This window comes from Acinonyx jubatus, chromosome A3, assembly GCF_027475565.1.
Source record: "Acinonyx jubatus isolate Ajub_Pintada_27869175 chromosome A3, VMU_Ajub_asm_v1.0, whole genome shotgun sequence".
Taxonomy (NCBI): Eukaryota; Metazoa; Chordata; class Mammalia; order Carnivora; family Felidae; genus Acinonyx; species Acinonyx jubatus.
Window position 1 is genome coordinate 13,562,158 of NC_069388.1, and position 25,461 is coordinate 13,587,618.

General features: G+C 51.5%; 1 protein-coding gene across 1 annotated transcript in view; it reads right to left on the bottom strand.

Moving 5' to 3' along the window:
• The window catches only part of EYA2 (EYA transcriptional coactivator and phosphatase 2), a 262,198-nt gene that overhangs the window by 19,564 nt on the left and 217,173 nt on the right, over nucleotides 1-25,461 (bottom strand). The window contains exon 11 of the mRNA XM_027070259.2: nucleotides 3,569-3,627. Within this exon, the coding sequence (XP_026926060.1) occupies nucleotides 3,569-3,627 (59 nt within the window). The remainder of the gene's footprint in view (nucleotides 1-3,568; nucleotides 3,628-25,461) is intronic.

The following is a 25,461-nucleotide window of genomic DNA, read 5'->3' on the forward strand; positions in this document are numbered from 1 at the left end:
GCGTTTGGCTGACGTTTTTCCTCTTTGCACTATGTTGCTGTTTCTGGATTTTCTGTGATGAGCTGAAGAGCGGAGTGAGAAAGGTATTTTATTTTTTAGCAAGACGCGCTGCGGCACGGGTGAGGCGACACTTGGAAACCGTATCTTGCGCACGTCTGGTACTTCAATGCCGCTGCTGCGGCAGAGGTCAAAGGGCATTTGAAGAGCACGAGGGGCCGGGTCGTTCTCCCTGTGGGGCGTCTGCGGTGTGCACAGCCAGAGCATGGCACGATGTCACACGCTGCTGTTCTGTGCCTGGGGCTCAGCCTTCCTTGAGCAGAAGCCTGTGGAAGCCACAGAAACGCCTGGGATGAACGTCTCGGACTCATCAGCTAATTTCACCTTGGGGACTTCCTGGGGCACGCGGGCCAGGCGACTTAATCCAAAAGGCCTTGAATATAGACTCTGGCATTCTCCACAGCACACTGTGTGAAAAGCCAGAAAGAGACAGTGCCCACAGGTTCATATAAACACACACACCTGTGTCATTTGTCACGGACATTTCTGTGAGTGTGACTGTGTGTAACATTGGAAGCAAGGAAGTCATGATGCCAGGAAGCGGTTGGTTTGAGACGGTGAGAATACGGGTGAGTATAGTTTCTTCTGAAATGTACAAAAGCCCGTGGAGAACATGGTCTGAACTAATAACCCGTTCAGACAAAAACGTTCTCTTTCCCATGAAAGATGTGAATGGCTTCATTACACAGACATGTTTGTTGCTTCTTCTCCCTTTCAGCCCCCCTTGGGTGGTGATGACCAGGGGTTAAAGATGAATGAAATACACCCAACTGGCAAAAGGGGGCCGACAACATCCAACCACGGGAGCAGGGGAGCCACGTGTCGGGGACTCACTCGTGCGGGGTGCTTTTCCAGCACGCAGGCAAGCCGGTGAGAAGCAGGAGAAATGACTTTACCCCGTCGCATCCCCTCGTTTCCAGAAGCCACCCTTCAATTGCCACGTGGTCCTTCCTCTTCTTTACTGCAAACATTCCCTTCTTGCTAGATAATTTCTCCTTCTTCTTTCTCAGAAACGTTACTTTCCGCCAACCTCATTTCCATTTTCTCTTTAACCGTCTGTGGAAGAACAGCCTTCGACCCCTCCGGGGTCGTTCCTGCCCGTTCGATGGCCGGAGCGGTGGGAGCCGCAGGCCAGAGTCCGGTGGTGGGCGGAGCACTGCGGTCCTCACCAGGGAGCCACCGAACAGGCACCGAGGGCAGCTGTGCGCCTCCCGACCCGTCTGCAGCGAACTCTGGAGCCAGGGCAGCCCGTTCCCCCGGAAGTTCCTCCTCGGTCACAGCCCTTCCAGCAGCGACCTGCTCTTCCTTCTCGATCTCTTCAGAAGTCTCTGTAGGAGCCGAGATCAGGCATGGCCTCCGCGGGTGGTCACGGGAGACGGTGCCACGAACGTGCAGGCTTTCTGGGGCCTCGCCGGGCCCGCCACATGAGCCCCCTTGTTGCTGGATGCGGTGGCGATGTCCACAGGGCTCAGGGGAGGGTCTGTCACACACACAGCAACGGCAGGCAGGTTAGCACCTCTCGAGGCTACTGATCCCAGGGCTGACCACCGTGAGAGGTGGGCGGGCGGTCAACCCTGGGATCAGTAGCCCCCAGAAGGCGTGGCTCCCGGAAGCTGCCCGGATCTGGTCAGGGAAGGTTCCAGAAGGGAGGCGGCCAGCAACAGGACCGGACCCCGCAGTGGCAGCACACTTCAGCACAGCATCCCCGGGGGCTAGGACACCGACATCAGCCGGGTCTTCAGTGGCAACCACGTGACGAGCTGTCAACAGAGCCTCTTCTGCGTTTCTTCAGATTTCTGATGTATGTGCCAATGCCAATACCTTTCCTTCCGTGGATCACTGTTCTGTTTGGAAGTCAAGGTTGTGCCACCGAAGTGGGTTCCTGCTGTAAGAAATCTGGGGACACCCTCCTGCTTCACTGGCAAGACATCAAGGACTCCGGACATCGCAAAGGTTTTCCTTTTAAGTTACGACGGGAAGCCAGGGCACCGCCTTACAGACCCCTCGCTGGGTAGTGTGGGAAGACCAGATAACTTAGTCTTGAAAAAGCACATTGACTAAGAACTCAGAGGAAACCCTGGGGAGATGCCTGGATGTTCTGCCAAGAGGTGGAGGGCAGGGCAGGGCGTCCCTGAATCCTGCACCCCCCCCCCCCTTACCAGCTGTGTGAGGTTCAGCAAGTTACTTAATCTCTCTGTGCCTCCTATTCCCCGACTGTCAAATGGGGATGATGAAAAGAGCATCTATTCCCCGTGGTAACTGTGATGGGGCAAAGTAAGGGCATTACCAAGGTTCGTTTCTGTTGTTCACTGAAAAAAAAGAAAGGGCATTGGATGCTTGGTGCCTGGTGCACAGCAGGTGCTCAGAAGAGATTTCCTGAATGAAGAAATGGGAGGGCTTGGTTTTTATGGGGGGAAAACCTCCTTGGATGGCGGGTTCTGGAAGTGAGGTTCCAAATAGCTCAGCACGAAACCCGGTTCAGAGCAGCACTGCTCTCTGCCCCAAGCCAGCCAGCTACAGGGAAGCTTTATAAAAACGGAACTCTGGTCACTCACTGCTGTGAAGGGGAGAGTGGTTCCCAGCTGTGACGTCATGGAAAGGACACAGTTAACCTTGATCTGCGGTTTATTTACTCCATAAATAGAGAAACCTTGGCTGGCACTGGAGGATTGCTCCCTGCCAGTCCTCATTGCGAGGGATTTTCAGAACGGCTAATTAATATGAAGCAGGCCCTGGCCTATCACTCCTAGTTGTGCCGGGCTTTGAACCGACTCCCAGGGCCCAGTCACAGAAGCTTTGATTTGTTTTTTTGGAGTGAGACAGAAGACACAAACAAACACTAAGCGACGTTACTGGCCCCCTAAGCGAAGCGTCATTCGGTCTAATAATATTTCTGATGGGCCAAGAGGCACTAGGTTGTGATAATTTTGGATAAGTGCAGATTAACTATGGTTCCATTTTTGTAAGGTTTTCTCAGGGGCAGGCTGTGAACATTCCAGCCACATTCCTCTGAAAGCTGTCTCGTTTTGGGTACCTTATTTCTGGAATCCATGTCCTAGGAGGGTTTGCCCCTAGAAACCAGACACATACCTCTTACTCAGTCAAGAAATATTCTGAGTATCGACTGATCAACTTTTATAGTAAATACTGTACGTGCGCTAATGAAAGGGTGCCAAACTCTTAGTGGCGGTGATTCCGGGAGGCTAGATCAGGTGGTGTTTGAGGTTTTTTACGATGTGCACGCCTTACTTTAGTAAGTAGGAAAAAAAAAACTGCAGCGAGATAAACATAAGCAGAGTCCTGGAGAATCTGTGGAAATCTCCGCCTCGATGACTGGAGGTGATGGGCAAGAGTCTGCAGGGTGGGGGCTGGGCTGCAACCTGTGGGTTCTGGCGGAGGCAGGCACACACATCAGCCTGATAACCAGCCCGCCCCTCCTCTCTGCTTCCTGGTGAAAGGCAAGCTCGATCGCCAATCAAAAGGGGGCATTTTGGACTCCCCAAAGTCTTACCTTAAATCTTGCCCGTTGTCATCGGATGAGACGTCGTCAACGTGGATCTGGTCGCAATCCTGCGGAGAATGTGGCACGAAGAGAAAGACAGGGAGAGGTATGGCTGGTTAATCTGCTGTAGCCTCTGAGAGCTGAGCGGGGGAGCACTGCCCTGGGAGTCACCAGCCCTGGATTCTAGCCTGAGCTCTGCCACTAAAGGTTAGGCGACCTCCGGTTGGTTAAGTCTCTTCCCTTCTTTTGCTTTTGGTTTCCTTATAAATGAGCAGGTTGGGTGTAAGGTGGGGTGGGGTGACCATATAATTTATCATGCAAACCAAGATAGTTCTGCAAGTCAAAGGGGCTGCCGTGAAGATTACATTGGAGGGACAGGCACAAAACAGGACCACCCCTCTCTACCTGTGAGTATGTTAGGACATATGGTCACCCTGGCCCCATAGTGGAAGCCTTTGCCCTAACCGAGGTATCTTCTTCCACTCGGAATGCTCTCTGCCTTCATCCGCAGAGTGAACTTAGTATTCTTCAAGCATTAGCTTCCGGAGGTACCCCCTTCCCCAGTCCTCCTCGGGGTCCGATGATATGTGATCATCATTTATTGAGTACTTACTACGTGCCAGGCACCATTCCGAGGGCTTGTCATTCCGCCACCCACACATCCTCCCTTTCTCTTTGGGGAAAACACCTTAACACCTGCGAGTTAAGACCGGGGGGGGGGGGGAGGGGCGAGGAAAATGGCCTCGTGACCCAGGCTCAACCAATCAGAGAGACCCAGGAGCCCTCCGGCTTCAGCGATTGCGTCAAAGATGAGCACGTGATCTAAACTGGACCAATGGGAGAGCCAGCCCTGGGAACTCGGCTGGGACCTTGGCTGCAGCTGTCGGAGGGTGGTGGTCACGTTATCTGAGCCCCTGGACCCGGCACCAGCTGAAACCAGGCCACCCTGACTGTGGTAGGTAGAATAATGCTCAACCCCCCTGCCCAATGTCCATTCCTAATCCCATGGTCGTCATGTGGCAAGAGGGCCTCCGCAGATGTGATTAAGTTTAAGGTCTGGAGATGCGGAGAGCAGTCGGGATTCTCCAGGTGGGCCCTAAATGTAATTACAAGGGCCTTTGGGAGTAAGAGGCAGAGGGATATGGGAAGACGGAGAAGGGGATTGGGGCGATTGCTTTAAAGACGGAGGAAGAGGCGACGGGCCAAGAAATACAGGGTGCCCCCCAGATGCCCAGATTCTCCCTTCAGAGCCTCCTTGACGTCTTTCGCCCAGTGACACTGATTCTGGACCCCTGACCTCCAGAACAGTGAGAGAACACGCTGGTGTTGTTTTAAGCCACTGCGTGTGTGGTAACTGGTTACAGCCGCTGCAGGAAACGACTCCATGGGCCCTTGGGCTCCAGCTAGTGGAGTGGCCGTTCTGTCACTCGGCCACCGGGCAACACCACACCCTCCACGAAGCTACGCGCCGTGCACGCCCATCAGTCACCTCTGCCTCCGGCATAAAGTCCATCCAGGCGACAGGCTGATGCGGCACCAGTGGTGAGCGTGTTCTGCCCGCCGCTCTGGTCCTGGTGAAGCCCAGGCTCCGGAGTCAGACTGCCTGGGTCTGGATCCTAGATCCAGCCACTTCCCGGCTGTGTGACTTTGAGCCAGTGGCATAACCACCCTGAGCCTTAGAGGTGGGATGGGGAAATGGGAGATAAGGGAACCTCCTTCGCGGGGTTGATGCATGTGAGGAGAAGCCAGAGGCTGTGCTGGGAGCGTCTGGTACAGTGGCTGGAACATGTCAGGTACGGGGACGCACGCCACTCTTCTTATCGTGTTGAGATTTAAAAATGTCCACATTTAGGTGTCAGCGTGATCTCAGGAGGCAGGTGGCTCCTGGAAAACACTGCTAGGGAGAGGACAAGCACATGCGACTCTGAGCTTGACCTCTAAGAACACGATTGGTGGTAACACCTCTGGACTCTTGTTGAGGGGGTAGCATCTGGGAAAGAAATAGCGGTTTCTATTATTTTGAGCAGATCTCTTTTTACATAAGGACGGGGCTTGAATTTATCTTTGAGAACAGAGCTCTGCTGGGGGATGATGGGAACCCCTTCCCTCATTAATTCTTTAAGATATGTAGAGGTAACCGTGTTGTGATGGGAGATGTGGGGGCAGGGTGGGGGTGGGGACAGTGGCATTTGGGGCAGCCCGGGCTACCCTGTGGGGATCGGGGCTGGAACTTGGGACAACCAGTGTGGCCACTGGTCCCTCTCTGGTGCCCGGAAAGGGCTTTGGATTGAAAAGGGGTTTGCTGGGAGGTGAGGTTTGCTTCCACAGTCCCTGGCACACTCGGGCTCACGGCTCAGTGGCAGTGACAGAGCATGACTCAGAGTCCTGACGCATAGGACCTCACGCCTCCGTGGGCCCGGGACAACGCCTGGGAACAGGCAGTAGTGTGTGCTCTGACTCGCCTAGATGGGAAGGGCGGGGGGAGGCCCCACCGTATGGCTTCCCAGGGGTCAGCCGTGGGTAAGCGGAAATCGGTGAGGAACATGGCAAATGACAAGTGGTAACCCCAACTGAGAAGCTGTTTGGAGAGTGCTGGAAAAAAACTGGGGACGCTGAGTGACCAGTCTTGAGCTGGCAGACCTCTGGCTTACACCTAAACCTCTACTGCTCCTCATTCCGCAGTTCCTTCCTTTCCACGTATCTGGGATTCTGACTGATGCTTGGTGGTCTTAGGTATCATCGATCCCCCTCCCCAAGAGGGACTGTCCTTTCCTAAAGTAGTTGAGCGCCATGGTACACCCCAGCTTGAAAGATTTTATAGTCACGCTAATACTGTAGTGGTTGGCCATATGTGGTTATTCATATTATTTTCAAATTAAACTCAACTGCGTAAAAAATTGAGTTCCTTAGGCCTATTTCAAGTGCTCAGTAACCACATGTGGGCAATGGCTGCTGTACTGGACGGTGCACGTACTTGCCTCGGCACAGAAAATTCTAGTGGACAGTGCTGCTCTCGAGGGGTAAAGACACCAGGCTGACAACTTCTCTTCTGCGTTGACAAGTTCGATTAGGGATGAGCTCGCAAGCCAGCCTGGAGACGTATCTTACTCAGCCCACACTACGCTTGAAAAATTGTTTGGGAACAATAGCCAATATGTGAACTCAGGGGACCTCTCTTTCCCCGTCTGCGTCCTCTCCCTTCCTGCTCTCACTCTTTCTCTGTCTTTCCAGATTTTCAGCCACTCTGAGACTTTACGCACTCTTGCATTGTTCTGTCCCATCCACCCTTAGCCCTTTCCAGCGCTCCACAGTCTCATCTGGGTTTTCTTCCCTTCACGTCACCTGGTTACCTGGCCCCTGTGGGCTTCCTAGTTTGAGACCTCTGATCCACAGACCTCGTATACCAATCGAAGGGTCCTGGGACAGCAATCCTGATACGTCAGTGAAAACTGTCTTTAAAAAGCCAACGCGGACTTCGAAGACCCAGGCACAGAGAAGACCAAATTAGTAGCAGACTTCTCCCCCATCCAATGCTTTGCCTAAAATTGGAAAAACACCTCCCGTGCCCCCCTCCAGTCCTTGCCGGAGGCTCGAAAGCTGCTCCGGGGGTCACACGGGCTCAGGCCCCTGGGCAGGGGCACCCACCGCTTTCCCTGACGTCAGGGGAAAGGTATGTGGGAGGCTCTGGTTTTCTCATTTGCAAGGGGATTGTTGGGGGCGCTAAAGTGTGACAACAGTAGCGATCACATTTCGGACTTAATAAAATACCATGACGCTCAGCTAGACGCTACCTCATACTCCACCAGCTGACCTGGATCCAGTTACCCGCTGAGGCTGAGCCGGCAATGAGGGGAGTGAGCTCTGGGGGAGGAAGATCCTATGCGCCTCAACTCTCCTGCATGGGGGGCGGGCCTGTACGGTGGAGGGCACCAGCTTTTCACAGCCTAGGGTGCTTCTGGCCTCTTCAGGGTCACGTGTGACTATCCTGGGGGGTCCGAGTGGGACCTGCTAGCAAAGACCGAGGAGGCGTTCCCATGGCCCTGACCTGGGTGAGGTCTGGGCCCCAGTGCAATCCCAGCAGCAAGGAATTTACGCTTTCTGACTTACGGAAACACCCACACATCGTCTTGTGCAAAGACGTCCACCATCCCGGTGAGAAACGGGACAACACCTAAAGTTGCCTCAACCGGATCATCACTAAACGCAATGTGGTATGTCCATTCAGCGGAATCCCGCCCAGCGGTTCAGACGAATGAGGTGGATTTTTCTGTTAGCACACGGAAATATTTCTAAGACGTTCTATTGGGTGAAAGACCCACGAACAACACGGGGGCTGGGGCACTGATCCCTGTGTAGTCAAAGATCTGTGTATCACTTTGGACTCCCTCCCGAAACTTAACCACTAATAGCTGTTGTTGACTGGAAGCCTTACTGATAATACGAACAGTCAATTATCACACAGTTTATATGTGATACGTATTACATACTATATTCTTACAATAACGTGAGCTAGAAAAAACAGTTATTAAGAAAATCACAAGGAGGGGTGTCTGAGTGGCTCCATCGGTTAAGTGTCTGACCTCAGCTCAGGTCATGATCTCACGGTTCGTGAGTTTGAGCCCTGTGTTGGGCTCTGTGCTGACAGCTCAGAGCCTGGAGCCTGCCTTGGATTCTGTGTCTCTCTTTCTGCCCCTCCCCTGCTCGCATTCTCTCTTTCTCTCTCTCTCTCAAAAATAAATAAGCATTACAAAAAATTAAGAGTAAAAAAAAAAAATCACAAGGAAAATGCATTTACAGTACTGTACTAAATTTATTTAAAAGTCTGGGGGCGCCTGGGTGGCTCAGTCGGTTAAGCGGCCGACTTCAGCTCAGGTCATGGTCTCACAGTCCGTGAGTTCGAGCCCCACGTCGGGCTCTGTGCTGACAGCTCAGAGCCTGGAGCCTGTTTCCGATTCTGTGTCTCCCTCTCTCTGACCCTCCCCCATTCATGCTCTGTCTCTCTCTGTCTCAAAAATAAATAAACGTTAAAAAAAAAAAAAGCTTAAAAAAAAAAAAAGTCTGCATATGTGTGGATCAATGCAATTCAAACCCATGTTGTCCAAGGGTCAACTGTATTTATAAAAACCCACTGAAAACAAAACAAGATATTTTATACGGATATATACCTAGATGGACAATGAAAGGTCTGGAAGCTTACACATCTGACTGGAAGCAGCAGTTCTGTCTGGGAAGGCACTGGGATTGGGTTAGTGGTCAAAGGAGGCTTTCAACTTACTGAAATGATTATTCCTTCCCCCCCTCCCTCTCTCCCTCTCTTTCTCTCTCATTTGCCATAAGGATAATGCACATATGCATTGCCTTTGAAAACAGAAAATATCTCACTGGGGAGGAGACAGGCAGGATCTAACACTGAAGGCCATTTAAAAAATTTTTTTAATGTTTATTTTTGAGAGAGAGAGAGAGAGAGAGAGCATGAACAGAGGAAGGGCAGAGACAGAGGGAGACACAGAATCCGAAGCAGGCTCCAGGCTCCGAGCTGTCAGCACGGAGCCTGACGTGGGGTTCAACCTCACGAACCGTGAGATCATGACCTGAGCCGAAGTCAGACGCTTAACTGACTGAGCCACCCAGGCACCCCTCACACTGAAGGACATTTAAGTCCCCAACGTACCAGAGGCTATGCTCAATACGTTGCACATATGAAAGGGGATACAGTTGACCCCCATCTCATGGAGGGCAAGTGGAGGTGGGGAGAGGTGCAGAAACTTGCCTCTTATGGGCTGAATTATGATTCTTCAAACGATGTTGAAATCCTAACCCCCAGGCCCTGCGAACGGCCCTTATTTGGAAATGGGGTCTTTGCAGAGGATCAAGTGAAGACGAGGTCATTAAGGTGGTGGGTCTAATCCAGTTATGACAGCAGTGAGGGGAGGAGGGGCCCAGGAGGCCGGCCGCCTTCAGAGCCTGTGCTCCCAAAGAGCCACCCGTCTGAGGACTATTCGTAAAAACCCTTCCTATGGGCCCAGAACCGCATCAGACAATGCATGCGTCAAGAGCCAGGAGGTTTCAGGGGCGCCCGGGTGGCTCCATCTTGATTTCGGTTCACGGTCCATGAGATCGAGCCCCACGTCGAGCTCTGTGCTGACAGCGAGGAGCTGGCTTGGGATTCTCTCTCTCCCTCTCTCTGCCCCTCCCCCCTCCCCCTCAAACTAAGTAAATAAACATTTAAAAAAAAAAAAAAAAAGAGCAAGGAGGTTTCCAGGATTAAAAGTGGCTCTCGCCTTCAAGGTACTTAACACGTCACCAGAAAAGGTGAGGTGAATGCACATGAAAAACTGCACTGCTGATTCGATCCACAGACGTACTGATCACCTACTATGAGTTCAACACCAGGCTGGACCCTGCATGTGTCCTGGAACAGTCCCTGACTCCCTGCTTCCCCTCATGTTCCTCATCAGCAAATCCTGCCGACTTTCCCTTCCGTGGATATCCACAATCACTCAACATATGTCCGCAATAAGTCAATATGTATTCAATATATGTCCACAGTCTGACTCTTCCCGCCTCCTCCACTGCTCCCACCAGGTCTGAGCCCTCATTATTTCCCACCGAGATCAGGGCTCAGCAAACCACAACCTGTGTGAATAAAGCTTTAGTGCAGCACGGCCAAGTTCATTCCTTTCCATACTGTCTGTGGCTGCTGTTGTCCTACAGTCGAGACAGAGACCGTGTGGCCCGGAAAGCCTGGAGTATCTACTATCTGGCTCTTTACGGACGAAGTTTGTGGACCCCTGACTACTGCAGTCACCTCCTCACCCTCCCTGCTTCCACCCCTGCCTCCTTTTGTGTAAATGCACGGTCCTCACAAAGTCTCTGAGCCTGCGTGTCTGCACCCCGCCCCCCCATCTCCCACTGCACTCGCAGACGTAGCAGCCTCCCGCTATTCCTTCAACAACCCACACACTCCTGCTGCAGGGCCTTTGCACTTACTGTTGCTTCTGTTTCGAATGCCTTTCTCTTCTCTATCCATCTGCCAAAAGCCTGCAAAGGCTCCTTGATATCCTCTCCTTTGCGAAAACTGTCCTAGCTCCACCTCACATCAGGACCAGTAACTTCTCCGTTTCTCCACTTTGTGGGGCCTCCAGGGCTAACCTACGGCTGATATAACGGCCAATCTATTTTTTTATCCAATAGGTAACGCCCGTTGTCTGCTGATTTTTTGCAAGGTCAGAGAGTACAGCAGTTAAAAGCATAGACTCCAGACCCTCGGTTCCGAACTCCGGCTCTGCTGCTGATTAACTGAATGGCCTTGGACCAAGTATTGAATCTTTCTGACCCTCAGCTTCCTGTCGGTAACTGAGCTACGGAACAGCACTCGGTGCACGGGGCCTTGCGAGGATTAAATGAGTGGGTACAGGTGAGGCACTTTGAAAAGTGCCTCTGCCTGTCGAAAATGCCACCTACGAGTCTGGCATAATCACTGCTGTTATGACTGTTTTGAATTCTACAGGCCTGAACTCTGTGCCTGGTTCAGGAATGATCACACTGAGCTGAGTTCACCATCAACAGAGGCTCGTGGATGGTCAGCTCTGCAGATGAGACAATTTAGAAGCAAAGCAGAAAACCACATTCCTCAGTCAAACCCCGCCCATGTGTCAGGACGCTGTGCGCGAACGCATCTCAGGGAGTTGGGGGGGGCGTGGGGGGGGACAGAAGACACTCGTTGAGGTCTTACGTCCTGGACTTCGCAGATGGTGTTCAAACACCCTTCCCTGGTCTCCAGTCCCAGCCCTGCCATTTTCTAGGAGTGTGATGTCAGGCAGCTTACTTAACACCAAAACTTTTAGTTTTTTTTTTTTTCAAGATTGCTTTGGCAACTTGGGGTCTTTTTCTGGTTCCATACACATTTAGGATTGTTTGTCCTAGCTCTGGGAAGAATGCTGGTGTTATTTTGATAGGGATTGCTTAATTTTTTTTTTTTTTTTTAATGTTTGTTTTTGAGAGCGTGAACAGGGGAGGGGCAGAGAGAGGGGAAAACGCAGAATTCGAAGCAGGCTCCAGGCTCTGAGCCGTCAGCGCAGAGCCCGACGCGGGGCTCAAACGCATGAACCGTGAGATCACGACCTGAGCTGAAGTCGGATGCTTAACTGAATGAGCCACCCAGGCGCCCCGATTAACACCAAAGCTTTTAATTCTAGAATAATTTTAGATTTGCAGAAAAGTTGTGAATATAGTATAGAGAGTTCCCATAAACCCCACGCTCAGTTTCCCTTATTGGTAACATTTGTATGGAGTACCTGTCACAACCAATAAATATTACTATATCGTTATTAACGAATGTCAATTCTTTTTTTGTTGTTTGTTTGAGGCACTGGGGCCTCAGGATCATGCCATTCCGGCTGGGTGCCGTGGCCGTTGCCTGTGGCCTCCCCCCAAGGAGAACGGCCCAGCGAATGTCAATCCTTTATTCAGAATCCCTTAGCCTTCTCCACTAATGTCCTTTTTCTCTTCCAGAATCCCAGCCAGGGCATCACATTACACTTTGTCATCCTACCTCTTCAGGTTCCCCAGGGCCGCGGTAGTTTCTCCCACTTTCCTTGGTGTTGACCACAGTTTAAAGGAGAACCAGTCCGGTGTTTTGTAGGATGCCTCTCAACGGGGATCTGCCTGTGGTTTTTCTCATGGTCAGACTGGGGTTGCAGGTTTTGGCGAGGAGGGCTGCACATGCTTTTCTAAGGGTGCATCCTCTCAAAGGGCTTACACTGCCCATGTTGACCTTGATCACCTGGCTCAGCTCATCTCTGTCAGGTTCCTCTGTCGTAAAGTCACTCTCCTCCCCTTTCCATACTGTACTCTTTGATTTTAATTTTTTTTTAACATTTATTTATTTTTGAGAGACAGAGTATGAGCAGGGGAGGGGCAGAGAGAGAGGGAGGCACAGAATCTGAAGCAGGCTCCAGGCTCTGAGCCGTCAGCACAGGGCCCGACGCGGGGCTTGAATCCATGAACCAAAAGATCATGACCTGAGGGGCGCCTGGGTGACTCAGTCGGTTGAGCGTCCGACTTTGGCTCAGGTCATGATCTCGAGGTTCATGGGTTCGAGCCCCGCGTCGGGCTCTGTGCTGACAGCTTGGAGCCTGGAGCCTGCTCGGATTCTGTGTCTCTCTCTCTCTCTGCCCGCCCCCTCCCCCCCACTCTGTCTCTCTCTCTCCTTCAAAAAAATAAGTAAACATTAAAAAAATTTAAAAAAATCACGACCTGAGCCGAAGTTGGTTGCTTAACTGACTGAGCCACCCGGGCGCCCCTCCATACTGTACTCTTTGAAAGGAAGTCACTATGCAAAACTCACAGTGAGGGTGGAGTATCTGAATAAGTGATTCAAAATTTTCTGCCCGAGATATTAGTCTATCCACCCCCACTTATTTGTTTGTTTAATCATTATCTGTGTCATTACGGACCCGTGGGTCCTTGTTTTATACTTAGAATCCAATATCATGTAACTTGTTTTCGTAGTCAAATTGTTCCCAGCTTTGGCCACTGAGAACTCCGCCAGGAAGCTCCCGTGTCCCTTTGACATCCTCCATCGCTGTAGAGTCTTTTGAGCACTTACTTTTGGCACCATAAGACGTGCCACGTGTATTATATGTATCTCCTGCCCCAGCCCTAGAATCAGCCGTTTCTCTAAGGAGCCCTGGCTTCTTTTCTCAGAAAATGGCATTAGAGCCCAAGATCCGGGGGCTGGGTGTGCTCATTGCTCCCGGAGTGTCATTGCTTCGGGACTTTCTCAGGTGACAGAGAAAAGTCTCCAGGTTCCTTTTTGGAAATTATGAAACCTGGGTAGCACATCATTTGCAGGTGTGTTCCAAGGCCTATGACGGCCTGATGAATGGTGCCAATTATAGTTCAGATCCTTCTTTCACCACGGGCCTGAAGTGGAAGCCCAGAGAGGGCCCGAATGGGACTTACATGAAGAGTCGCGGGGCATGGGTGAAAGTATCCGCGGGATTGCAGGGGTAGCCCGCCTTTCATCAGCGATGAAAACGACAGCGATTTGTCCGTTTGTCATGGGCTCAGAGTCCAGGTTTAGCTTCAGGGTGACACTCATCTCATGAAATGTGTAGGAGAGCGTCTCACCTTGTTCTTTGCTCCTAGTTTGTGCAGGATGGGGTTTACCCTTTCCCTGATGTTTGCTGGAACTCTTTTTAAAACAGGCCTGGTGCCATTTTTGGAGAGTCTACTGTTCCAATGTCTCACAGCCATGAGTTCATTTATTTTAAAATCCCCCCTGAGGTTAGTTCTGGTAATTTCCATCTTCCTGCAAAGTGCCAACTTCATCTAGGTGTCAAGTTCATTGGTATCATATCATACAGTGTTCTCATAATTAAAAAAAAAGCCGGATCTGTCCTCAATCTGAGTAACGTCCGTCCTTTCGTTCTGAATGTTGTTTATCCATCTCTGCCTCTTTTTCGTTCTTTTTCTTTTTTCTCGTTCGTGCTTGCCAAAAGCATCATCTGCCTTCGTGGTCTTTTCAATGACCAATTCTTTTAACTTTCCTGTTTTTCTAATAGAAATGTAATCTAAGGCCGGATCACCCTTTGCTTGCATCCCACAGACTTCGATACTCAGCATTCTCATTGCCGTCCAGTTCTGACCAGCAAACGCAGTGACAAATACTTATCAAAACTGTTATGATCAAGCTGGGGACAGCTGGGGTTTCCCCACCTGCCCTGCTGAGCTCTGATCCCATGGCTTTCTGTCCCTGGCTGCCTGGAGACACGAACGCAGAAAGGAAACTGTTGACAAATTTGCTGCAGAAAAATGACTCTCGTCAGAGGCCAGATGGACTCCCTGGCCACTCCTCCTCTTTCAGGGCAGGTATATTTTTAAGTGAGATTGCTTACTGCTGTCTCTGGACTAGCCAGAGAGGGGCTTGCTCCCCGGGAGGGAAACCCGGGCTGTCTTTCTTGTGTTGTCTAAATGTTTAACTTATCTGAAGAACACCAAGGAGGCCGTGGGCTGCACTGCATTAATGGCCGGTTGGGCAGGATGCCTCGGAGAGCAGCTCAGCGTTGACATGGTGAAATATTATTCTCCCTGATGGCTCCCGCAGCACCATAAGTCAGACGTTAGCGATCAGGCCTCCACGTCAGGCAAGCAGCCACGGCTTGCCCAGGTTCCAGCCACTTCTGAGTCCCTTTAGCAAGATCTTTCCTGAAGCTCTGGCAGCACGTGGAAAACATCCCCCTCCAGCCCACCCACCTGCCTGGCCACTCCTGAACCTGGTAGGCGGGGCGGGGGGATACTTTCGGCCAAAAAGCTTTAGGTCAATCTTGTTTCTTACAGAGGACACTTTTCTCCCCTCCATTCTGTTGATCTTATGCCTTCTTCACCCACTCAGTTCATTTCAAAACTGTGTTTCCCATGCAGGATAAAGGTCCCAGCTTGGCCTCGGATTAAATCTCCATACTATCCTTACTCTGTGAAGTCTCTGGGCCTCAGTTTCCTCATCTGTAAAATAGGGATAAAAACCCTCCTTTGTAGGGTTGTTGTGAGATGTCAGTGAGAAAATGCATGTGTGATGTGTGGCACAGGAGCTCAATACAGGCAAGAGCTGGGCAAGTTAACATCTCGGTGCCTCAGTTTTCCCATCTGTAAAATGGGTATATGTAACCCATTTACTGTATTTACTGTCCGTGGCCCTGTAAGACCTAAAGGAATGAGAGCAGGCAAGCGCTCTGGACAGCATGCAGTGCGTTTTAGCTGGCACTGTGACTATTATTCCTATGTGTGCCCTCCACTCAGCCCCAGCCCCGGCCTGCGTCCTTCTTTGTAGATGCATTCCGACCCCTTGTCTATTGCTCTGCTCACCTTCACGGTGGGGAGTGAGGGCGCCAGCTCAGTTCGTTGTGATTTCCGTTGTTATTTGTGTGACTTTTGTTTTGCATCTACAGCGTGAAGATGGTGTGCTAACTCATAGATGAACTTCTGTCTTTGTCTTCTATGTCGGGAACTTCTCTTTCCCTCCCCCTCTCTCTTTCTCTTTTAAGATATTGAAAAAAGTAATCTCTACGGCCAACTTGGGGCTTGAACTTACAACCCTGAGATCAAGAGTCGCAGGCCCTACTGTGCCAGCCAGTGGCCCCTCTGCCGGAAATTTCTTCTCCTCTTGCTGGCAGACCTTGCTTGTCTTTCTCCACATGTCCAGGCTACATCAACCCTCTCTGCTTTCTCTTTCCCTTTGAACCCATCATCTACAGCACCGTGTTGAGTCTAGATTTCCTGTCCGGAATCTTCTTTCTCAAGCCAGATGGCAGCTGCTCTCCCTGGGAGAGGCAGCGGAACACAGCGAGTAAGTGCTGGGTCTAAACATTGCCACTGCCAACTGTGTGACTTTGGGCTGTTCACTGAACCTCTGTGTGCCTCAGTTTCTTCACCTGTAAAATGGGTGTTATGACTGAATGTCTGCGATCCCCCCCGCCACGAATCACGTGTCAAAGCTCTAACTCCCAGTGTGCCTGGGTTGGGATATGGGGCCTCCAAGGAAGTAACCAAGGTTAAATGAGGTCATAAGGGTGGCATCCCAATCTAATAAGATGAGTGCCCTTATAAGAAGAGACACCACAGAGCCCCGCTCTCCGTCTCCACACCGAAGAGAGGCCATGAGAAGACAGTGAGAAGGAGGCCTTCTACAAGCCAGGAAGAGAGTCCTCGCCAGCAACGAGATCTGCCAGCACCTCCATCGGGGACTTTAGCCTCCGGAACTGTTGGGGATTAAACGAGGTAATACATGTAAAGTGTTCAGAATAGTGTTTGGTATAGAAACGTCAGCTAAGATGATGATCATCATCATCCCTGAAAATACAGGCCATGTCTGGTAAGTTTAGAACTCCAGAGTGGCACTGATAGAACTTTCTACAACGAGGTAAATGTCCGGTTCTGTCCACTGTAACGGCCACTAGCCGCAGGTGGCTATTTACATTCAAATTAGTTAAAATTAAGAAACATTAAATAAGCATTCAGGGCCTCAGTGGCATTAGACTTATTTCAAGTGCCCCAAACCCACACGTGGCCAGTGGCTACTGTACTGGACAGAACAGAAATTTATAGCGTTGTAGAAAAATCTACTGGACGGGACTGCTCTAGAGAACTGGCTTTCAAATGGTTTTGACTGTGACTTCCAGTAAGAAAATACGTTTGCTATCACACAGAGAGGTTTTTTTTGGTGGTTTCTTTTTTGGCATTTCGAGTAAAAGCAAGCAGCGTGAGGCCTGGGTTGTGCTGGACACTAGGGGATCCAGAAATACGGTGCATCTGGCTGACGGCTCTCAAGGGCTGAGCACAGAGTTTCTCAACGGGGTGCCACTGGCATTTCGGGTTCCTCATGCAGGACGCTGTCCTCAGTGCTGGGTTATCTGGCATCCGGGCCCTGCCTGCTAACAGTCAATAATTCTTCCCCTGCCGGTGACAACCAGCACCCTCCCTCCCATTTCCAAATGAATCCTCCTAGCAGGAAAGTTCTGCCCTCGGGTCCAGTTGAGACACACTGAAAGGGGTGCCCGGGTGGCTCAGCTGCGTCCAACTCTTGCTTTTGGCTTGAGTCACGATCTCATGGAGTGTGGGTCCGAGCCCCGCACCAGGCTCTGTGCTGACAGTGCGGAGCCTGCTTGGGATTCTCTCTCTCTCCCTCGCTCTCTGCCCCTCCCGCACCCGTGTGCTCTCTCTCTCTCAACACAAACTTAAAAAAAAAAAAACAAACCATATTGACAATAATGAGGTTGCAGACATTGCCAGTGCCTTGTCTTTGAGAAGAAATGGTAACAACGGTAACAATGCCCATCCTCTCCCATATACCGCACTGGCCTTTGCTTACAATTACCTCTGTTTCGTGTCTTTTTCGTGCCCTGAGAGCCCTCTTGCTGGAATTTGGAAACACTCCTAACCACACTGCCTATAAAACCTCAGCCATTCTACAATGGTCTAGATTTTCAAATTCATTTTATTTTTTAAAATACTTTATTATTTTTAAATGTTTGTTTTAAGAGAGAGAGACCGGGGGCAGGGATGGTCAGAGAGAGAAGGAGAGAGGGAATCCCAAGTCGGCTTCATGCTCAGCACGGACCCCAACGTGGGGCTCAGTCTCACAAAATGTGAGATCATGACCTAAGCCAAAATCAAAAGTCGGCCCGTGTAACCAAATGAGCCACCCAGGTGACCCTAAGTTTTCTAATTAAAAATTAATGTTTATTTATTCATTTGAGAGGCAGAGAGAGAAAGAGAGAGAGAGCAAGGGAGGGGCAGAGAGAGAGCGAGAGAATCCCGGGCAGGGGTACAGTGCAGAGCCCAACACGGGTCCCGATCCTGTAAGGTCACAATGAGCCGAACTCAAGAGTCGGATGACAGGGCGCCTGGGTGGCTCAGTCGGTTGAGCATCCGACTTCGGCTCAGGTCACGATCTCACGGTCTGTGAGTTCGAGGCCCACGTTGGGCTCTGGGCTGATGGCTCAGAGCCTGGAGCCTGCTTCTGATTCTGTGTCTCCCTCTCTCTCTGCCCCTCCCCCGTTCATGCTCTGTCTCTCTCTGTCCCCAAAATAAATAAACGTTAAAAAAAAAAAAAGAGTCGGATGCTTAATTGACTGAGCCACCCAGGTGCTCCTCAAATTAATTATTATTACTTTTTCATTTTTTAAAGAAGCTTATTTATCTTTAAGAGAGAGAGCGTGTGCGAGCAGGGTGGGGGCAGAGAGAGAGGGAGAGAAAAATTCCCAAGCAGGCTCCACACTGTCAGCACAGAGCCCAACACAGGGCTCGATCCCCTGAACCGCAAGATCACGACTTGAGCTGAAATCAAGAGTTGGATGCTTAACTGACTGAGCCACCCAGGCGCCCCACCTCAAATTTATTTTTAACCGAAGTTATAGTATCTTGAAATAGGAATAATGAATTTTTGTCTTGAAGATTTGTTTGTTTTTCAAGAGTGCAGACCTTGGAGCCCAGCAAACTCAGGTTTGAATCTGGGCTTAACACAGCTGCTGTGAGCATGGGCAAATATCTCACCCTCTCTGAACTTTAGTCTCCTCATCTGCAAAATGGGGGAAAATAAACACGACTGACTACACATGGTTGTGCACAAATTCCTGGCACCTTTGCAGGGGACGATTCTTTACAAAAAATTTTTTAAATGTTTATTTTTGAGAGAGAGAGAGAGAGAGAGAGAGACAGACAGACAGAGCATGAGCGGAGGAGGGGCCGAGAGAGAGGGAGACAGAGAACCCGAAGCAGGTTCCAGGCCCTGAGCTGCCAGCCCAGAGCCCGACGCGGGGCTCGAACCCATGAACTGGGAGATCATGACCTGAGCTGAAGTCAGATGCTTAACCGACTGAGCCACCCAGGCGCCCCTGTAGGTGATGATTCTGTATGCACATAATGATAATGAAAATTGTTATAATAAAATAATGCTAATCACCATCAGTTACGTAGTGCCATTATGTTCTAGGTGCTGTATACACATTAATTCACTTAATTCTCATAGTAATCTTATGAGGTGGCTATTATTACCCCCATGTTGCAGATGATGACAGGCACAGAGAGGTTAAGGAACCTACCTGAGGCCACACAGCTTGTAAGTGCAGAGCTGGGATATGGACCGAGGCCATCTGGCCCCAGAATCTTTGCTCTCAATCATTACGTCCTATTGCCTCTGATAAAGGCCCACTGGACAGGGGGAGTTTGTAGCTCATCCTCTGGGTTTTTGTACCCATCAAAGTCATTTCAAAAAGTCATGAGCCCAGAGGTCCCTGAAGCTGAGGTCCAAACACCCAGTGGGTCCATTCCCAGGTCTGGATCTAGACTTGCTCCTTGGCGACTCCCACCTCTCAGGCCATCTCTAAGACTTGATGGAGACCTTTCGCTACTCTGCACGGGGGCACAGGACAGACCGCGGCCAATCCTGTAGGTGCAGTTACAACTGGCATCATCTCAGCCGCCATCGTCGAGCACTTACTGCGTGCCAGGCACCCCGCGCACCAGCACACCCAATCCTCGTAGGGAGGCGGCGCTGGGCACCAGGATAAGGGCCTTACCCACTCCAGCTCTGATCTTACAACGATCCACAAGACGTATTTTACTTCTCATTTTACAGGAATGGAAACTGAGGCCCGGAAAGTTGAAGTCACGGTGTCTAAGATCATTCAGGGGTGGCAAAGCGGGGTATAAACCGAAATCTTCAAAGCCTGGGCCTCCACCACTACCTTATTCTGTGGGCGTTTGCTCTGCTTTGAATACCATGGTTCTCTGCCAAGCTCACTTTTCCAATCACCACATGCATTCTGGGGGTGGGTCAAAGAAAGGGACGTCTGTCTCTCTTCCTGCTGGAAGTTCCTGCAGTCACCCAGTCTTTGGACAGGCAGAGACTGGCTTCGGTATAAAGGCCAGGGCCTCGTTGCTGCTGCTGTCACCTGTGGGTGCTGATGTCCCCCAGCATGGACGAGTGTGGGGGCAGGGGAATGGTCAGGATTCTGCTTTCTTCCTGCCACTGGCAACACATCGAACTAGCCAGGGGGGCAACCTGTGCTCCCCGCCTCCCAGCTGACACCTGGGGGGAGCCTGGCCCCAGGCAGAGAGCTCCGAGGGCTCCCATATTCACTCCAAAATATCTCTTCCCAAAGGAGCTGGGTCCTAATTCAGTTCTGAGTATACTTTCCTTTTGCCTTCTCTTGGTTTCGTTGGGGTTACAGGGAGATAGAAAAAGACACCAAACTGCTGCATGTCCCAAAGCTACAAGGTTTAATATTGGGGCGGATCTTAACCCTAGGCTAATGAGATTTTCCCACCACCCTCTCTACAGACATACTTGTACACATACACTATGCTGCATGCATTTTCAGGGGTTCACGCACCCTTAACAGATGGGAGTATGACCTGAACAATCACCCTCAAGCTGTAAATTCTGCAAGCCAGATTTTGTCTCTAACTTGCTGAAGTGACTGGCTGGTACTTCTGACCCACATTTCCATCTATGAAGGTGAAACAAGTTAATAAAAATGGGGTCTGTCTGCAGGAGTATTAACTTCTGCTGTACTGTATGTTCTCCAAACATGCAAATCCATATCTTGCCTCTTCACCTTTGCACACGCTGTTCCCTGGCCTGGGAATACTCTTCTCCCAAGTGTCTCTCTCCTCTACTTCCTCCCCATCCCCCCACCCCCCAACCCCCCCCGCAGCAAATCCTTACTTTTTCTTTAATACCCAGCTAAAGTAGCTCCTCCTCTTTGATGGTTCCCTTGTTCCCCTCATTCCAGCCAGTTACTTAATCACTTCCTACTTTGGGCTTCTGCTGAGCAACCTTGGGAATGCCCATCAGAGCAGTCCTGGCCCACCTGTTCTATGATGGTGTGTTATGTGTGTGTCCCTTACCAGGAGGTGGACAGGGGCGCCATGCCTGGCTCATGTCTGTGACCAGAGCCCCTAGTCCACAACAGATGGGCAGTAGGTGTTAATGGGAGGAATACAAGGTGGAAGGAAGGAAGAAGGAAGGCTATGTGGATGGACAGAAGACAGGAAGGGAAGAAAGACAGATGGAGGGAAGTTAGGGAATCAATGGAAAGAAGGAAGATGGAAAATACATGGACGGGAAGATGGAAGAATGGATAGTTGGGTGAATGAGTTGGGGGGGGAGATGGAAGGGAGAAGGGCCAGGTGGATGAAAATGATAGGCTGGAAACACAGGTGGATGGACGGAGAGAGGGAGAGATCAGAGGATGGGTAAAGGAACAAAGAATGGAAGGAAGAAAAAAAGAAGGGGGTGGGAGAGAAGTAAAAGGAAAGAACAGATGGGCTGGGTTCTGTGGTGGGGGAGGAGAGACAAAGAGAGAGAAGAGAGAGAATGCAAGCTAAGATCGAAGCAGGGGAGGGAGGAAGCAGGCAAAGAGGGAAGGCCAGAAGAAGTAAGGACAGTACTTTGTCTAGTTCAGGTCTGTCATGTGTTTTTCATACTGGGGCCACGCTAACTGGCATCTCCTCCCCTGCAGCCTGAGCCTGCACGTCAAACCCAAGAGGGCCGTGCTCCTGAGCTCTCTGCTCAGCTAGGATGGAGGCCGCAGGGCTGGGTCCAGCACCTGCTTTGTTCGTGACTCATGCACCCCTCTAGGAAGTGGCAGCTCGGGAGGCTCCCCACGAAAGGGCTTTCAGGGTGAGCGCAGTTCAGTGCATCCTGAGGACGGTCGCCACGGCTCTTGAGCCCTGAACACACGGGCGTCAATCAAGCCCACACCCTGCACGGCGACCCAGCCAACATTTTGGACGGGGGTCCCTTCCTTGGATTTTACCACACCGCAAGCAGCTCCTGCTCCAAGGCGAGGTGGCCGCGAGAGAGGCGGGAGGTACTTGTGGGTATTTGCGCCCAGGCTCCAGCTATCTCTGTATTGCGCGTACCATTTCTGAATCATTGTAAAATCCAGAGTTGGGCGAGCTAGCTGTATTCTGGCTCACAGTAGCGTAAATGACTATTTAAATTGCCCTCGCACCATGGCCCCCCCCCCCCCCCCCCCCGCCAATCCCAGTGGCACACGCAGGGCAGAGGCCCATTTACGGCTCATGTACAGCGTGCTGGGCTCCGTGCGGACGGCTTCCATCTATCTCCCATCATCATTACAGCCTGGAAGGCAGGGGCTTCCCTTCTACCCATTTAGCAGATGAGGTGACCGAGGCCAAAGGAGAGGGAGAAACCTGCCCGGGGCACACAGCCAGGGACTGGTGGGGCCAGGCTCAAAGGCAGACGGGGCTGATTAGCAGGTGCTCGCCCTAGACTCGGGACGCGTACCCTGGTTAGCCTGAGCTGCAGCTGAACTTGACACCTACTGTGTGTCTGCCAGTCCCCCTACGCTTCCGATTCTTCCCCTCGAGTGCGTTCACACGGGAGTCCAGGCACTTGACTTGGCCAGATGCAGATCCCTGCTTTCCCCCGGCAGCCAGAGGGAGCCTCTGAACCCCAAGTCGGATGGTGGAGGTCTCCTGCTCGAAACCCTCCAGGGGCTTCCAGTCACCCTGAGAATATCGCCCAATGCCTCAGGATGGCCCGGACCCCCGTGGGATCTGCACCCACCTAGACACCCCCCCTCCCCCCCCACCCCCCCCCCCCCCCCCCACCCACCGTATTCTTCCCTGCTGACGCTCCAGCCTCCCTGTTTCAGGAACCTGCCAACTTTGGCCAGGCCTCAAGGCCTCTGCCCTGCTGTTCTCTCTGCCCAGCACACTCCCTGCCGGACACCCACACGGCTCCCTCACCTCGTTGTCTGCTCAAGCGGGAGAGAAGCCTGGCCTGCTTGCATCAAGTGAAGTCACAGCCCCGGGACCATCTCCTTTCCTCCCTGACTCTGCTGGTCTCCGGCGGGGGCCCTTCGTCTGACGGTACATATTCGGTTGTTTATATTGTGTGTCCCGCACTGGAAGGTCCGTGCTTCGAGGGCGGGGATCTTGTTGCGTTTGCCACTGGATCCACGGCACTTAGAGGAGGGCCCGGCAAACGGCAGCTTTCCCTTAAACCGCAGCCGCACGCGAAAGCCAACCCCGATTTACAGACGGCATTGCAAGCTCAGAGTGGAAAGGGGTCTTCTGCACTCTGTCTTCTAAACCCCACCGTCCAGGCGGGCACTGGCACCAAGCACCTCTCCCGAGTCCCATCAGCCTCCTCGGGGAGCTCCGGGAGGCTGCCCCCCCCCCCCCCGCCCCCGGATTCTGACACAGGGCTCCCCGCACCAGCAAGCGAACTGTTGGCGCTCGTGTGAGTCTCAACTTCTCCATCGGGTGGCATGGTTGCAATTCTGCCGAGGTGCCCTGGGGGCCTCTGGCACTGGGGACGGGTTTGAAAAAAATTCAGAGAAGAAAACCAAACTGGCTTCCCTAGGAGCTCCAGTTGGCCATGAAATCCGTTCACCAAGAGGTATGACTTCCACTCCGGGGCCAAGGAGGAACAGCAGAGGGGGAAGGCTGAAGACATTGCCTCGAAACACACACACGTCAGTCCAGCATAATGCCCGGCTCTGAGCCTCCGGTTCAACCGATGCTGAGAAAGCCCCTACTGTGTGTCTGGTATTAATTCAAACTCCTGTATCTGCCGGTCGGTCTGGTATCTTCCCTGGGGTGTCACAGACGCCTCAAACCCCGCGTGCCCACCACACTGTCCATCTCAGAGAGTGGCACTGTTGCCCTGGTCAGGCCAAGCCCAGGACCCTCACCCCTGACTCCTCTCTCTCCACCCCCCCACATCCAACCCATCAGGAGCTCTCTTGGCTTTACCGCCATCCCGAGGTCCATCTCCTACCGCCTCGGTCCCGCCCATCTTTCTTCTCTTGCTCGGACAACTGCAGTAATCTCTTGGCTGGTCTCCCAGCCTCCACTGTTTCCCTCCTCTTGCCCATTCTCCACGCAGCAGCCAGAGTAGTTCTTTTAAAACATAAGCTAGATCAGGCAGCCTTTCCTGTTTACTGCTCTCGGGCTCCATGGCTGTCCACAGCACCTAGAATAAACTCTGATGTCCAGGACCTGTGTCTGGCCCAGAACTCCACCTCCAGACTCATCCATCCCAGTTGCCCCCACGCTTTCACTTCTACGCTGTGGTCACTGTGGCCTTCATACCACTTCCCACCCCAGGGCCTTTGCATGTGCTGGTCCCACCTCCCTACATCTCCGCCTGGCTGGCTTCTGCCGCCACTCAGGCCTTGGCTCAAGCGTCGCCTCCCGAGAAGCCTTCCCTGGCTCCCTCGAGAATGCTGCCCCCCAACCCTACCCGCCTGTCGCCCATCACCCACTATCATATCTCATTCTTTTCTTTACACCCTTTTCATTAAATGAACTTTCTCACGGATGGATTTGTTTGGTTGTTTACTGCTGAAGCTCTGGGGACTGAAGGTGATACAGCGGTGGTTCCTGCCCTCATGGAACCAACATTCTAAGGAGGCGATTGTGAGAGACCAAATCTACCCTTGACTTTCTAAGTACAAGAGCCAATAAATTCCTTTTCTCTTTTGCTAAAACCAATCAGGTTTCGCTATTTGCAGGCAGCCCGCTCTTGATTATATTAGGCTCCATAAATCCTTGCTGAATTCAATTACCACGTCTGTTTTGTTGTTTTGCTCATTTATTCTCTCCCTCTCCCCCTCCCTGCTCCCTCTTTTCCCCAAGACACGAGAGGTCATTGTAAAGGGAGCCTGCACATTGCATCTGGCTAAAGGGACAGTCCTGGGTCTGATGGCTCACAGACTCCCCACTGTGCCAGTGTTCTCTTTTGTCATCAATGCGTCGATGAGTTTCTACACAGACCCTCTCTTTAAAATAGATGTTGGACAGAGAACATCAATTCCATTTCACAGATGGGAAGGCTGAGGCCCAAATGGCTTGCCTAGGCTGCACGGAACACAAGATTGTTCAGTTCGGCAAGGATTTCCTCCTCTGGGAATCCAGGGCTGCAGACCAGAAAGGAAAACCTGTATCCTTTCCTGATGGTAAATAGGATTCATGCTCTGGGCCCACCAGGACAGTTCTGGAATTCATTGCCTTCATAGGCCGGCTTTACAGGCTAGTCCCAGGGCGTTTTGATTCCAGGAAAAAAATAGCCCTGCTAAGATAAATAGGAGTGTTCTTTCACATGCAGTATAATTTTGGGTTCCCTTCCCTCTTCAGTCTGTTAAACCAATCATGCAAATACAATTTACCGAGCCAGAAGGTCCCCACATTAATCCTCTTATCAACCCAAAGAACCCTTCTTCACCTTGGTGAAGGCTGCTTGCTTTTTCATCAGAGCTAAGGAATGCATCGCCTTTCCCTCCTTGCTTTGGCTACCAGGAAGCTCAGAGATTAACCTCTGAACTTAATTGCAGGTGGTGGCCTCAGCCAGATATTTTTGCACA